The sequence below is a fragment of the Trachypithecus francoisi genome, unplaced genomic scaffold (assembly GCF_009764315.1).
Source record: "Trachypithecus francoisi isolate TF-2019V2 unplaced genomic scaffold, Tfra_2.0 Lachesis_group9, whole genome shotgun sequence".
Classification (NCBI taxonomy): Eukaryota; Metazoa; Chordata; class Mammalia; order Primates; family Cercopithecidae; genus Trachypithecus; species Trachypithecus francoisi.
Window position 1 is genome coordinate 41,897,735 of NW_022681474.1, and position 16,660 is coordinate 41,914,394.

The window sequence follows — 16,660 nt, forward strand, 5'->3', positions numbered from 1 at the left end:
AAAAATAGTGTTTTTCTCCAAAACTTCATGGAAGACTGTTGACACTCAGAAAAATGACCCAATATTGATTCTGTGCCCCCACACACCCCTCAGCACAGAGATGTGGCACATGCGCTGTGGTTCATAAAGTACAATTCGATGTCATCTGATGTGAATCTCATAGCAGTCCTGGAGTTGTACATTGAGTAACCTGCATGACTCTACACAGCCCGCTGCCTGTTGGGTAGAGAAAAGGTGATTATCCCATTTTCCAGCAAGAAAAACTAAGACTTAGGGGATGTAATAGGACTAGACAGCATTTAAGTTTCCTTCTCATCCTGGGAATTGACACACCTGAGAATTCAGTAGTATGAAACTCTCTGAACTTGTCAAGGGACCTCACATCTCATCCAGGAACAATAATACACCACTTCTCTTTTCAGTTCTGTCTATGTCATCAGAGTTTCCCTCACACTGTGGCCAGGAAGAGCTAAGGAGGTATAAATGAGGTGTACAGTGTGGGATTAGGTGCATGGGACCACAGCCCACCTGCCTGGATTTAAACTGGCTCTGCCCCTCACCTGTGTGTGACCCTGAGCAGTTACTCAACCTCTCTGTGCCTCAGTTTGCAAATCCATAAGTGAGAATAATAATACCACCAAATTCACTGGGTTGTTGTGAGGATTATATAATACATATAGTTTAAAAACAACCAGACACACAGTAATCACTCAAAGTTTGTTATCCAAAAAAAGAAAAACATTTTTATTCTCTATGCATCCATTTTCTAATCTGTAAAATGGGAATTTGAAAAGGGCCTACATCACAGGATTGTTCTGAGGATTAAATAACAGAATAAACACAAGGAGCTTAAAACAATGCTTAATGCATAGAAGCCACTCAAACAAGTTTGTTCTAATTTTTTTCCCCTAAGAAAACAGTAACTCTAATTCCCACAGAAAGACTTCCCCAAACAAAAGTACCAGTAGGTCTGGAAATAAAAGCAAGACCTGAGGAGGAATCATTGCTGTTTTCTAAAACCAGTGATAGACAGGCTATCTTAGAGACTGGAGGTTCTTGCTTTACATTCATTCTTTCTGAGGTCAGAAAGTAAAAAGGATCATGGGTGAACAGGCACTGGTGAAATGGGGAAGAAAGAACAGGAACATCTCAGTTGCTAGTTTCTGTTTTCACCATGAAAATCATTTTAAAGCCCTGCCTAGAATTTAAATAGCATCATCCCTGGAGATAGCTGTTTCAGTTTCATTACAGTCTGTGTTCATAGAGTACAAATAGAAACCTTCATGATTTTATTAGTTTCCATGCAACTTAGGAGAGATTTGCATGATAACATTTCAGCTCCAGACTTTAAAAAGGGACCAATTAAAAATATAGCACTTGCATTGCCTGTCACTGGAAAATGAAAAGGTTCACAGAGTTTTAAAAACCTCTGTCATATCTGGTTCATGGTCATAAATCAAGCATTCAGTACTACAGTGGCAATCACTATTGTCTAAATGTTTAGTTTATTTTGTAAGAAGTACTTGGAGCAGCAGGGTACAGCGGCTCACACCTGTAATCCCAGCACTTTGGGAGGCCAAAGCCGGTGGATCACTTGAGATCAGGCGTTCGAGACCAGCCTGGTCAACATGGTAAAACCCTGTCTGTACTAAAAATACAAAAAAAAATTAGCCATTCATGGTGGTGCATGCCTGTAATCCCAGTTATGTGGGAGGCTGAGGCAAGAGAATTGCTTGAACCCAGGAGGCAAAGGTTGAGGTGAGCTGAGATCATGCCACTGCACCCTAGCTTGGATGAGACTAAGACTCCATCTCAAAAAAAAAAGAAAAAAGAAAGAATACTTGGAGGATGTTTGCACCCCTAATAAGAGTTAAACTGTAGTACAGAAGAAACAAAATGTACAACTAAGTATTTTTGCCTGGATTGCAGCAAGTCCCACACAATTACCAACACCCCAAAGCTACCTGGTACTCTGTGGATCTGTGAAGTGTTAATGTAATGTATCTGTGACAAGTTACAATTTAATGCATGGCTCCGGTAGCATAATCGAATCGATGTTATGTAACCTAAGAGAACTATTCCAGTAAGTTCTGATGTGCCGGCTGCTTACGGTTCAGGGGGAGTTTTTTCAGAGGTTATTGAGTATTTGGGAATCATCCCTTCAGACACTTGCTCTTTTGCCACAGAAGCCGCGGTAATCTTATCCCTGCTTCTGGCAGCTGGAATGCTCCGTGGAACAGGGCTGAGATGAACATTCTGGCTCCAGGGCTGCCTTCTGGGGCAAGTTAAGGAAAAGGATCAAAGTGAGTTGATTTGCATGACCTTCTCTTTAATCAGATGTTTCTTTTTATGTTCAACCTCAACAAAGCCAGCCTATCATAGCACACTATTTATAGTCTATAATCTAAGATGTTCTGAACCACTCCCCCACACCAAAAATTAAAATTAAAACCTCAATAGTGGTGTGGCTATATCATTAGAAGTAATAGCAGAGTCACAAAAACCTATTTTGGAGACTTTTTTTTAAATGACAGGCTTGATGGTATTTCCAATGGGGCCTGTGTCCCCAGATTGTAATTCTTAAATACGTCATCAAAGTCAATATTGAAGTTCTGGGGACATGTCAATCAAATTTCACTCTTGTGTTTTATAGTAGAACAAGAACTTCTCCCTGGATCCACTGCCCTCAATAACTTAATCTTTGGTTCTTTATCAGGTAAAAATGACAGTTTTAAAATCTGACTTAAGAAATGGCTTTATATTGAAATCATGAAATCAGAGAATTTGTTATATGCACGAGAAAACTAAGGCCCAGAGCCAATGACTTGTCTAAGACACTGTAGCTAGTCACTTGTCATATGGCAAAATCCAAAATCCGGCACTCCCTTAACTTCACTCTAAGAGTAGACATCATTAAACTAGACCCTACAGGCAGAAAGAGGGTTGTTCTCTTCATTTGTCTGCTCTCAATGTGGGCAGCGCCTAACTCAAAGTCAGCCTGGGTACTTCTAGAGGGGTTGAAATCTTTAGAGGAAGAATATTAGCTGCCCACCAACAAAACAAGAACGCCACGGTAAAGAACACGTCAGGGAAGGAAATGTGCCCAAAGATAATGGTGGTCATCTCCTGGAGGGGGAGTTTGCAGGAATGTTTTTCCCTTTTCTCAAATGTTTATTTATAATTGTGGTGAAATACACGGAAGATAAAAATGTACCATCTTAACCATTTTTAAGTGTGTAGTACTTCACACTTTAAAATGTGCGTATTTCACACTGTTGTGCAACCCATCTCCAGAACTTTTTCATCTTACAAAACTGAAACTCCATACCCGTTAAACACTTCCGTCCCTCTGGCCCCTGGAAACTACCCTTCTACTTTCTGTTTCTATGAGTTTGGCAAGTCTATGTACCTCATATAAGTGGACCTTATCCTTTCGTGACTGGCTTATTTCATTTGGCTGATGTCCTCAATGTTCATCCACGTGGTAGCATGTGTCAGACTTGAATAATACTCTGCCTCATGTACCTACCACAATTTGCTAATCTATTCATCCGTGAATGAATCCTTGAATTGCTTCCATCTTTGGCCATTGTAAATAATGCTGCTGTGAACATGGGTGTACAAATATCTCCATAAGACCCTGCTTTTAAGTTTCTTGGATATCTGCTCAGAAGTGGAATTGCTGGATCATATGATAATTCAATGATTAATTTGTTTTGGGAAACTGCCATACTACTTTCCGCCACGTCTGCACCATTTTGCATTCCCACAAACACTGCACAAGGGTTCCAATTTCTCCACATCCTCACCAACACTGGTGGTTTTCTGTTTTTTTGACAATAGCCATCCTAACAGGTGTGACTGTGTCCTTTTTGTTTAATGCCCCTGGACGTCCCCCATTTTCTACAATGAACATGTAGTGCATTTAGGATTAAGGACAGAATATAAAATGCTGAAGTGAAAAAGTAAATCCTCTGGAGAAAACAGGGTTGCAAAAGAACTTAAGAAATGATTGGGATTTTTTTAGACTGAGACAAACTGTTGAACCCTCTTGAGGGCTTAGCTAGAGACATCATTCCTATACTCTTCAAGAATCTATCACCTGATTGGCTGTGGCTGTCACAATCCACAGGAGAAATGGCCATAATTCATGAGCAGCTGAAATAATTCCTCTAAGCTCTGGGAGGAAAGTGTTCCCAGATGCAGGAAGGAGAACAACAACGTATATTAAGCTGTTGCCAGCTAATGTTGGTCATAAAAATCCCTAGCACTTAGGTAAGGTCTTTCATCTTCCAAATCTTTCCTCCAAGCCTTAGAATGCTTATCTCTGAGTTCTCCGTTTGAATAACTGGAGGCCCACTTTTTCCCCTTCCAGAGTCACAAAGGGTCCACTTTCCAAAACCACATAAAGAGAAAAGAATGTGAATGTGGCAACTTCTCCCGAAGAGGAGCAGAATTCTGCTCTCAGTTAACAAGCACACAAAGAAGATTCCCCACAAAGCCTTCCAACACTTCACCTCTGAGCCACACAGGCCACGTGCTATCAGTTCATTAGACAGAACGTCTTGTTTGAAGAGCTAAAATTTTCCAAAAGTGAACTCATTCTACTCACTGGTCTTTATATATGTGTTTATATATGCTTTACTCCTTGGAAGTGAGGTCATTTGATACGATTTATTCATTAAGATAAAAGTGAAGGAACTAAAACCAAAATCCATCCAATCAGCTATTTATCCAACCTCTAACTCTCAGAGGAGAAATTCTTTTTTCCTTGGTGTGAACCTCTCCCTCTACCTCCTGCCTTCCCTCACCTTCTTCCCTTGTGTGTTTTGCTCTCTTTTCTTTTCTGGTTTCTTTCTGTTCAGCAAAATAGGGGAGATGACAGCAGACGTATACAGGAGCCCCAAAGGAAAGGAGACCCAACAATCAGGTGGGGAAGAAACAGCCTCCTGTTCTAAGGAGTGGCTGTATTCAAGTGATGCAAAAAGAGGTTCAAGAGCACTGTCTGTCTCCCTAGGTGGAAAAGAGTCAACACCTAGAAAATGGAATCCAGCTTGAGTTTTCTAACAAAAGTTCTGCACCCTACATCCAGATTCTTGGCAGGGCCCCAAAATTACAACTCTCCTGTGAAACTGAGAACGGGGCTAAACCTGGGAGATACAGGGCACGTGACTTTGATAAGGAGGTGAATTTATGGCCCAGTGACAGCCAAAAGCCTCCAGCCACAGCTGCTGACAAGACCAAAAAGACCTCAGAAGGCAAACTTCAAGAAACTACCAGAATGGGTCGTTTTCTGAACTCTGGGCAAAGGGCAAAGGGAAACGACACAGTCTTAGGAGGAGGAGGAACCCAGGGAAGCCATCAGAGAGAAAAAGAAAGTGGCCTTCAAGGAGGAAACACAAGTTAAGATTAAGGTCAACAACACTGTGGACATGGAAACACTACCCAGCTCTGTCCCTTCCTGGACTGGATTTAGAATTTGAAATCTACCGTCCACCAAGGCTTGTTCTGCATGTCCCAGACACAGACTAGAAGCAAAGAGGGACTAGTGCAAACAAAAAGATCTTTCCAAGTTCATCGTAAGGTGGGTTTGTCCCCGTTGGAATGGTGGCCTCAGGAGATCATAAACACGCTGGTAGGGCAGGCTTCCAGCACTGGGGAGGAAGCACATAGGGCCTGAGGCCCCAAAGCTTCCTTCCACCTCTGTGAGTTTATAGTTCCATGTGCTTCTGCACTTGTTAAATCAGGTTGCTATTTGTTGTCTACTAACCTACAAACTTGAAGCCCCCAACCAGCAGAGGCCACTCTCGATCCCACCCCCAGCCCCAGTTCACTCCCAAAGATGAAGACAGAGAAGACTGTCCAGTCTCTAAATGGGACGAAGGATCTAGAATAAGACATGGAACAGGAAAATAAAATAAATACTCATCTTATACTCCCAACTTGAAATGCACATACAGGCAGCCCAACAGCCTGTAGATAATTTGGCTTATAATGATATGCAAAGATGCAGACCCATCGTGGCTGAACAGTTTCGTACAGTTAGAAGTGACCCTGGAAAGAATATTACTGACAATCTTGCCTTAAAAACTCTTTTGCAAAAGACATCATGGCCCCAGACTTCAGCAGCTAACAGATGGAAATTAATTTCACTTCAAGTCAAAAACCTAAAATCCGGCCGGGTGTGGTGGCTCACACCTGTAATCCCAGCACTTTGGGAGGCCAAGGCAGGTGGATAATTTGAGGTCAGAGTTCAAGACCAGACTGACCGACATGGTGATACCCCGTCTCCATTAAAAATACAAAAATTAGCCATGCATGGGGGCATGCACCTGTAATCCCAGGTACTCGGGAGGCTGAGGCACAAGAACCCTGGAGGAGAAGATTACAATGAGCCGAGATCATGCCACTGCACTCCAGCCTGCCAGCCTGGGCAACAACACAGCAAGACTCTGTCTCAAAAAAAAAAAAAAAAAAAGTCTAAAATGCTATTTTTCCTTTAAAAAAACACCCCTCCCCCCAAGTAAAAGTCAACTCTGATAATGGGGAGATCTACATGTTTACCTTAATTACTTCTTCCCCAAATTGAAGTATTCCTCCCTATTGTGCTAGAAACCAAAATTAAATAGCACCAAGTTTCCACAGAAACCCTCAGGAATGCGAGCCACTAAGGAAAGAAGGATGTAAAAGAAAGACTGGAGCGAGAGGAGGTGGGGGGAAGGCCGGAATGCAGGCTTTCCTGTGAATTCACTTTGAAATGCCCAGAGTCCACTGGATCTGAGTCCCCAAGAAAATCTGGTAGAGAGGCCAGTGAAACAGCATAAAGAATAGAAAACACATGAGTTGTGTTAAATAATTTTGATTTTGGCCACGTGAAGAAGTATTAGTCATACAGGTAATGCGATCTTACAGGGAGATGATTCCAAGGCTCAGCTTGACAACGTTAAGTATACCCATTCTGGGCCTGGAGTGCCAATTACATTTCCAGATTGGCAGTTAGACATAATGTCCCAAGACAATCACCAAATAATGCCAAAAACAAAGCAAGTTACATCTTAAAGCAGCCATTCTTTTGAAACTGCCCTTCCCTCCTCTGCCTGACTCATCCACCTCACAAACAGCTGCCCCTTATGAACTAAATCCTTGTTAGCTACTGATCAAGAGAGACCAAGTGGCATGAATAATTAAAATCCACGAATGATTCAAGCACCATGTTGTCAACAAACTAAGTCCATCCCTTTCACCAGGAGTTTCTCCATAGCATCTAACAAATTACCCAAAAAAGCAGCAAAATATATTTGCCACCCCCAACCAATGTATTCTCGTTCAGCCCCCAGCTAACCACTGGAAAGAGCCTTACAACATCTATGTGTGTTTACATTTGTATGACTCAGTCCCTGCCCTCAAGGAGTTTGCAGGCAATTCAGAGATCAGATGTTCATATTCCATGAGAAGATAACTTTTTTCCTCTGCTCAGCCTGTCAAGTACTAATAAAAGTCCTAATGAGCAGGGAGTCAGAACTGGGTCTTACTTGTTTTTCCCCCAGCACCTAGCTTGGTTTCTGGCACATCGTATGCACTTAATACGCAACACAAGCAAAAACAACAACAATAATTATAACCAAAAGACTTCTTTAAGGGCCTACTGTGTGCAGGCCACAATGCCAAGTCCTTCTTCATTCTGCCTGCTGCAGACATTCATGGTTCTCCCCTCTGACGATGAAACAACATTAAAAGTACATCTCATGGAAAAAGTCCCTGACAGTGTGAGCTGTGAAAAACCCTGGTATGGTGAGAAAAGGAGCTACTTTCACTTTCGTCTGCTGGAATTCTTAAGAAGTGCATTGGAGGGCCACATAGCACGGTTCCACCTGTGTCCCCCAGTCACTCCATGGGCAGCTCTTCAGCCAATTCTTTGAGGTTGAACCCTCCATTTGGGAAGGCCCACCCAGGTCCTTACGGAAAATCAGGCTGGCAGTCTTGATGCCCACTGACTTCAAACACTCCAGAGGGAGTGGTCCCCAGCCAGCCTGGAGCATCACCGCAGTGCATCCCTGGTAACACCACAGTCTTTAATTTTGCAAGGAGGTGGTTTGGCTGGGTTGCCCTCCTGGACTTCGGGAAGCCACACCCTTTGCAGAATGACCAACTGGCACGAGGAAGAGCCCACACATTGGTGGGTAAAACGCAGACCACACCCTATAAACACTGTTCTGGCTGCCACAACCCAACCCTAAATCCACAGTGTGATGGGTTCCTTAGGAGCAGGCACCTGGACCATCAGCTTTCACAAATAAGAGCCCAGCCTGTACCACAGCTACCCTGGCCTGAACGGAGTTTTCTCCACCCAACAGTCTGGCACAGCAAACCTTCTGCTTCTCATCCCTTCCCCCTTTAAGAGCTGGGAATTTCCATATTTAAAAATAAGCTGATCTTCAGGGATGGACTGCCCGGAGGCTGAGGGATGGACCAGATCCTTGATACTCAAAGTGTGGTCTGCACAGCATCAGCATAGCCTGTGTCTCACCAGACCAGCAGAATCTCAGGTCCCACACTGGATCTTCTTCATCACAGCCTGCATTTTAACAGCTCCCGGTGATTCCTGAGCATATTAAAGTCTGAGTTAGCCAGGCACAGTGGCTCACACCTGTAATCCCAACACTTTGGGAGGCCAAGATGGGAAGATGACTTGAACCCAGGAGTTCAAGACCAGCCTGGGCAACATAGGGAGACCCCATCTCTATAAAAAATTTAAAAATTAGCCAGGCGTGGTGGCACACATCCACAGTCTTGGCTACTTGGGGAGCTGAGGCGAGAGGATCATTAAGCCTGGGAGGTTGAAGCTGCAGTGAGCAGTGATCATGCCACTGCACTCCAGCCTGGGCAACAGAGTGAGACCCTGTCCAAAAACAAAAAATGTTTGAGAAGCCCAGGCCTAGAGACACTCTCCAGTCCTTGAAGATAAAGATCTGATATCCCCACTGAACATTCCCCAGGCCTTCTGTCCACAGTACTAGGACACCCCTACCTCCAAGGGTCCCTGAGTTGCCTTTTCTAGGTGCCTGATGCTTGGGGTTCCACCCACCCAAGAAGCAGTTCTAAAAGAGACACCCTTGGTCTGCTCCCTGACTGTGCACAGAAAGGTGTGGCCTTGCCTGATCCCCAGGGATGTCTCTAAGGGACCCAGTGTTCCCCACAGGGCCCAGGGCCAGCATCACAGCACAAACAGCCCTTTCACTGGAACCACAAAGGCAACCCTCCAGGGGATCTGCAGCTTGGCAAGGTGGTGCTGGCTGCTGTGATTCACAGATTAGCATGGTCACTGCCAGTGTGAGCCGGGACACCCACTTTGGGAAGGAGGTCCTGGCACTGCAATCTAATGCCAATGTAACTGTTTCTGCACCAGGTCTCTCATGTCCTGATGAGAGTCAGAGAGAGACAGCCCCAAAGCAAGCACTTACTCCTAGCTATCAGCCACCCAGTGAATGTCCCCATTCAGGGAACAAAATAGCCGTGAGGCAAAGAGAAGGTCCATTTGGCCTTCCCATTGGAATGCTTTATCCTCCAGGCCAAACAGCAGGGGGCAAGCAGCTCTTCTTTTCCTCCTGATGTATGTTTGGTCAAGTCTCCTGGGCACCTGGAAGCAGGGCTAGACCAAGGCCCCCAAAGGGAGGCCATAGGTTCCCAGTGTCCTCCCAGGAAATGCTATAGAGTGGGGTTGGTGAAAAAAACCACCCCCATGAGACTGTGCTCTATCATAGACCTCAATCTGCAGGTGAGGAAACTGAGGCACAAAGGCATGATGTCTTTGCCCAGGATCACAGGCTGAACCTTGGGCACTGCACATCAACCTTGACACCAGAGCAAGACTGCTCACAGGTAGCAATTTGAGGGCATTTTAACCAATTTCTCTACCAGCAGGATGCTGCCAAGCCTGTGATGTGACCCTCCAAAGGGGGAAGCTCAGCCATGCCATGCCTGCTGATTTTTTTTCACAACGTAATTTAAAAGGCAGGTGTGCCACAGAACACACTTTGGGAAACACTGGCCTAGCGGATGTCTTGGAAAAGCTGGTCTGGGTAGACAGTGAGTGTCCTGGCCAAGAGACTGTGACATCACTTGGGAGACAGGTCTATGCGTCCTGGACGTGGGATAACAGGGGTGGAATTTGTCCCTCCTCAAGGGTACAATGCTGGACAACCACAACGGCCCACCAAACACCACAGTGTTTCCCTTCTGCCAGCCCGGCAGCTCCTGGTCCCCCATACTGTCAATGTTCGTCCACTGATACCCCACCATCAAAACTGTAACCAACCTGCCAGGACCTCATCGATGGAGCTTACCTCTGCTGCCCTGCCTTAACCTTCTAGCCTTGCAACAGCCAAGAGCGATAAGCCCATGTGTCAGTCTTACTCTAACTGGTTTTTTGACCTATGACAGTATACTTCAGGATCTGAAGGCTCCTTTGGGCTCAAAAATTGTATTTGTTATAGTCTGTGCCCTTCAGGGGCTAAAAGTTCAATGAATCAAAGGGAAAATAAATTCAGCACTTCGTGAACCTATGACAGTTGCCACTTACAAGAGCCCTGCTAAGTGCCTGGCATTTGCAGGGTGCTATATGCCCATTATTCCTGCTCCCTATAAGAACCCTACAAAGTAAGCATCAGTATGCTCTTGGTATGGGTGAAGTAATCAAAGCTCAACATGGTTGGCAGTCAAAGATGCCCTGCTAATAAATGTGAGATCCATGATTTGAACTTGGGTTTGTCCGATTGCAGAGTCTTGTACTAAAATGTGCATTTCCATAAAGAGGGCCAGGGGCTGGACGCAGTGCCTCACGCCTGTAATCCCAGCACTTTGGGAGGCCAAGGTGAGCAGATCACAAGGTCAGGAGATCAAGACCATCCTGGCCAATGTGGTAAAACCCCGTCTCTATTAAAAATACAAAAATTAGCCAGGTGTGGCAGCATGTGCCTGTAGTCCCAGTTACTTGGGAGGCTGAGGCAGGAGAATTGCTTGAACCCAGGAGGCGGAGGCTGCAGTGAGCGGAGATCACGCCACTGCACTCCAGCCTGGGCAACAGAGCAAGACTCCGTCTCAAGAAAAAAAAAGAAAAAAGAAAAGAAAAAAGGAGAAAGAGAGAGCCAGGAATGAGAAGCACAAGCTCTCTGGACAAGGGCGGTCAGCTGGAGCTCCCCCATGACTGGAATCTGAGAACTCCTCCAAGGCCACCCCAAGTAATCTGCTCAAAAAGGAGTATCTGAAGGTCATCCGGTGCAGCCAATCCCCAGGACAGGATGAGATGAGGCACCAGGGCCAATCTGGAATCAAGAGTTCCACGGCACCGAAGCTCCAGCCCTGATTGAATGCGTCAGGCCAGACCCTGGGTAATTACCAAGCTGTAATGGGATCTGATATTTATATTAGTCACGAGCCTGACAGAGAAAACGTGTTGTTTTCTCAGGCACAGCCATGGAGACAACATCTCGATAATTCATTACACGCAGACCATCCTTGATCAAGCCCAAGCTTCTGCAAAGACAACAGCTCAAACTGAGAATAGGAATAACTCTATTCCCAGCCACACTCAGGCCCCTCAGCAAACGACAGCACCATCAGGAAGTTGGCCTCAGTTTCCCCAGATATTTAAAGAGAAGTGGACCATATGCTGGAAGACGAGCAGAAGACAGAAATAAAGATATGTAACTGTCCCAAGGCTGAATTCCTAGAGGAATTGCTGGGGGATTGCAAAACACATTCTGAGCTAGAAACTTTAACCCTCATTCCTCAACTCTCCCTCTCTCCTAAATCGCATCACAGAGCTGGAAGAGACATTAGAACTCACAGAATTCAATCCCCACATTTTATACATAAGGAAAGAGAGACACCAGAGAGGTTAAATAACTTCTTCAAAGTCATGGCTTTATTCAGGCTATCAGAGCAGCTCCCTATTCAATATAGTCTACAACAGGATCGAACTTCACAATGTCACACCCAAGTGAATAGAGAGCTCTGATGAAATCCCACAAAGAAAAAACAATGTGAAAAAGTACAGCAAAGAACACAGTACTGGAATGACTGTGACCAAGTTCCCAACAGGAGGAAATTGGAATGTTTTCTTCTTCACTTTCTGAAAAGGTCCACATGCCACTCTTTTCAAAAGACTAAAGTCATTCACTATTTGAGATTCAGAGACCAGAGGTACTAATGAAGAGATGTCCCACGATGCATGTCCACAGTCTTGGATTCCTTTGATCAAAAAGGATGGTGCAATCCCAGAGACCAAATGTTCATGAAATTGGAGGTCCTTGCTGAATTTTATCTCCCATAGAATTTTAGATGCTACAAAAGACCTGCTTTCCTCTGGAATCCAGCTCTTGATCAAACCATCTTGGGGCTGAAGGATGGTGAGGGTGAACCCATCTGAGGGCTGGTAGAATTTTCTGGAAAGGCAGCCTATGTTTTCTTGGGAAATCTAGCACAAAAATTATTATTCTAAACTTAAGCCAATACATGCCTGTTTATTGAGTCTTGACAAAACTACCAAATACTTGGAAAGCAAAAAGAACAAAAGACAAACACACACACACACACAATTGCAATAAAAATACAGACCTCAAGCATAGAAAGAAAAGCTTTTAAAAGGTTTAACTTACCATTATTGCTTATAATGAGCTGGCTACCTATGTCTTAAGTGAGCAAATCTAGGGGCAGATATCAAGAGATTCTGGGCATGCTTTAAAATGGACTCATGGTATCAAAAGGAACCTGTACTCATTCTATACTGGCCTCACATCTTCCGAACCAACCACCATCACCTCTCATCCCTGGCGAACTTCTTATAGCAACTAACTTCCATTTATGTCCACTCAGCAGGTCTTGGAGCTACAAAATATAGCCAAATATTTATGAATTGTTTTTTCTAATCGTTGCCAAAAACCTATTTTCTGGAGTAAACTGACAGAAGTTATGCTTGCTCATCATTTAGGAGATCCTTTGTGTGTGCAATGGGATTAGCATTTCATTACAGACACAGCAATTGCATTTAGGTACTCCCTAGCGTAAAAATATTTTGGAAGCTGTGTTTAGGACCCCAGGATCACAGAGACACCACAACTTATTTTGAATCATTGAAAAAGTTTTCATTATGATCAAAATTGCCCACTGCCTGAAAGAAAGCAAGCTGTTAAAAAGTTCACCCAGATCACTCCATCTAGGGAACATTTCAGACACACACAGCTGTGAGCTATCTTTCCCCTAAAGACAGTCGCTGAATCGCAGTAAACCGGGGAACAAAATTCCCGAGACTGTTGGGGGAGGCAGAGGAGAAGGATGGAGAGAGGGAATGTGGGAATTTGAAGGCTCCAGGAATAAGCTGTTCTCAGCAGGAAGGCTAGGCAAGGATCTGGTGTATAGGGCTTTGCTTAACCTGAGGGCTTCTCTGGCAGGTGGGAGGTTTTCCTCCTTGACAAATAAGAAAGAACCTCTACGGCTGAGAAGGTAATTCCAAAGAAAACTCTCCAGCCAACACCTGCAGGCCTCCGGAGAAGTCAGAGAATGACGAAGAGAATGACGGTTATATTTCTCCCTTTGTTCCAATACACCAGTATTTTCCAAAACACAAATGTGCTGCCACAAACACAGCTGAGCTCCAGCACCCAACAGGATGTATAATTAATGATCAGGAGAGAGAGCCTCCATTCGCCCTGGTGTTTTCATAGTCAGCCTTCACCCATAGCCCCTGGCTTCCCTACTTCTTCTCTCAGCCGCTAAGGAGGCTGCTACAAGTTGTTGTGCCCTGTGGAAGTTTGACGGGTCCTCAGTTTAACTTTACTAGAAAATTTGTGAACATGTGGAGGCTGCAATGTGTATCTACCCTGCACTATTCCCCTGGATGTCCCTTCCCTCCAAAACGGTTCTTGCTGTGAAGTCTCCTAGGATGGGAATTACTCAGAAAGAAGGCAGCTGGGTCACTCTCTTTTTTCCAGTTCTTTCTTTTTTACTCTGCAGTTTTCTATCAAACAGTGTCGGGCCCCCCACTCCAGCTAGTGGCTGTGGGGAAGGGAGGACATCACTAGGGACACGACTACAGACCAGGCAGTGAGCCTAGCAACCATACATCGAAGGTGTCGCCAGCCTCAGTGCTGGTGGGCGTCTGCGCCAGGAATAGCTAAAGCCGACGACATCTAGCCACCTTGAGCGCCAGGGAAGAAGCTCCGCGTAAAACCGCGGCCTCAGGTGGACCCCCGCTCCAGCTCCGCGCTGCTGGTGGCATTTCCGGGGGCCCAAAGTGGGTGGCCTGGGGGCAAAGGAACAGAGGCCGAAGAACTTGGGGTATGTTCCACTAGAGCACCTAAGGGACGGAGTGGGAGGTTACATCAGATATGCGACCTCGACACATTCTGAAAGTGGCAGCCCCATGGGCTGCCCCCAATACTGGGATGGATCTCCCCAACTTCTCTCGCCCCTCGAAGTCCCCCTGCTATCTCGGGCCATGCTCCTCCCCCGGGATTCCCTTGTGCAAAATTATTCTCTCCCTTGCCCAAAGGATTTTCCCTTCTTTCTGACCCCACGAACTCATCTCCCCAACAGGTTCCTGAAGTAGGGGCGGATGTCCTCCTTCTCGCCCACCGCCAGGAGCCGAGCCCCGGCAGGTGAGCGGTGTAGAACACGCACCCAGCTGCCCCCAGCTCCCTGCGTCCCCGCGGGATAGGCTCTCCCCACCCCGCACCACGGCACCCAAGACTGTGCGTCCCCCACCCCGGCCCCAGCCGCTGCCGCCAACAACCCTACAATAAACAAGAGGACAGGATTGGGCGTCCGTGTCCCGGAGCGCACCGGCTGGGGGCAACTCCTCACCCCCGGCGCGCCGCCCGCTGCCCCGATCCGAGAGCACCGGGAGAGCCGAGGGAAGGGAAGGCGGCGAGGGGAAGGCAGGCTGGGATGGAGGGAGGCAATGCGCGGCGCGGAGCGAGGAGGTGGGCTGCAGGGGACGCTGAAAAGCGGCGGGGCTGGCGCAGAGGGCGGGCGCCCGGGGCACGCGTTACCTTGGTCTTGCCCCCGCAGTGGCAGCACACGGTCCACAGGTACTTGAGCGTCCGCCAGAGCAAGATGATGAAGAGGCCCCCGAAGAAAGTAACCATGGAGGAGGCCAGGAAAGCCCACCACATGCGTTGGCCCCGGCTGTCGCACGGCACCTCCATGGTCACCGGGATGATGAGCGCATCCATCTTGGGCTCGTGGACCGAGGACGAGGAGGAAGAGGAGGAGGAAGAAGAAGAAGAGGAAGAGGAGGAGGAGGACGCGTCTAGGCTGAGATGGTTCGCGTGGATATTGCTACTCATTCTAAGACTGCTGCCTCCGCCGCCGCCGCCGCCGCCGCCGCTGCTGCCGCCGCCGCCGCCGCCACCATTTGCCATAGCTAGCAACGGGCAGCCGGCGCAGGGGCTCGGGGGAGCTCCTCCCGCCGCCAGCGCCACCCCAAACACCCATCAACAGCCATATTGCTGCTACTGCTGCCGCCGCCGCCGCCACGGAGCGCGGGAGGGGGGCGGGGAGGCGCCTGGGCTCGGGGCGCTGTGCGCGACCTGGCGGGGTGCGCCGAGATATATACAGCGAGCCGCCGCCGCCCGCCCTCCCCCCGGCCGCCGGCCCGCCCGGGGGGGAGGGGGATGGAGAGCGCTGGCAGCTCCCCCTCCCCGGCCCGCGCCCCGCTAGCCCCGGGCTGCGCTGGCCCCGAGCGCCAAGAGCCAGGGGGCGCCGCGGGCCTCCCGCGCCCGGGGTCTGTGCCGCCCCCGGGCCCGCCCCGGCTCCGCGCGCGGGCCCGGGTGTCCTCGGCGCCGCGCCGCCCGCCGTGCGCCACGGGTGTGCGCTGCGCTCGGCCGGGGACCCCCCTTCCCCGCGCGCCTCCTGCGCGGCTAACGAGCCGCTCTCTGCTTATTAGGAGACAACTCGTTAATAATGGATAATCGGCCCCCTCCGCCCTGGCGCCCCCGCGCCAGCCCTCCTCTCCTGGCTGCGCTCGGCTCCGGCTCCCCGCCCCAGTGCGCGCCCGGCCGCAGCAGGTTCACCGCGTCCGGCCGCCGGGCCGTGGCCACCTGCTAGCCCATGCTCCCCGAACCCCCGAGTCCTGTCGCCACGCCGCTGAGCCCCTCGGCCTCCGCTCGCTCTTCCTCCTCGCCACCTCCGACTCCTCCTCGTCCCAGTCCTCGCCGCCCGAGCCTCTTCGGCGCGCGCCCCGCGCTCCCCGCAGCCGCCAGCAGCAGCAGCTGCAGCAACTGGAGCGGGCGCGGGCTCAGGACGCCCGAGGCGGGAGGGGAGGAGGCTCGCAGCGCTGGCTCGCCTGGGATCCAGGCTGGGCAGGGGCGGGCAGGGCCCCTCGGCGGCGGCCCGGCACGCGCCCCTGACCCCCAGGGCTCCAGGTAGAGCGCCCCCAGCCCAGGCGCAGGGCCAGGCGCCTCTCTCCAAGGTGCTGCGCCCCCAGCCGAGAGCGGTGGGGTACCCGGGGAGGATGGCGGGGCGCCCCGGTCAGGCCGGTTTTTTCCCAAAAGAGACCCCAGTGGGTAGGGGAGGAGTGCCAGCTGTCAACTGGATTCCACAGACTGAGCGCCCCAGGACCCTCGGGCTTCGGAAGTGAGGGGGACCCTATGCCAGGATATAC

The 16,660-nt window shown here is 48.6% G+C and overlaps 1 protein-coding gene across 18 annotated transcripts in view; it reads right to left on the reverse strand.

Moving 5' to 3' along the window:
- The window catches only part of KCNMA1 (potassium calcium-activated channel subfamily M alpha 1), a 781,341-nt gene extending 764,946 nt beyond the window's left edge, over positions 1–16,395 (reverse strand). For 8 of the 18 annotated variants that reach the window (XM_033209813.1, XM_033209812.1, XM_033209818.1 and 5 more), the window contains exon 1: positions 15,048–15,419. In XM_033209813.1, the coding sequence (XP_033065704.1) occupies positions 15,048–15,419 (372 nt within the window). The other 10 variants (XM_033209826.1, XM_033209827.1, XM_033209828.1 and 7 more) reach the window with 7 other exon arrangements.
- Between the last annotated feature and the right edge of the window lie 265 nt (positions 16,396–16,660).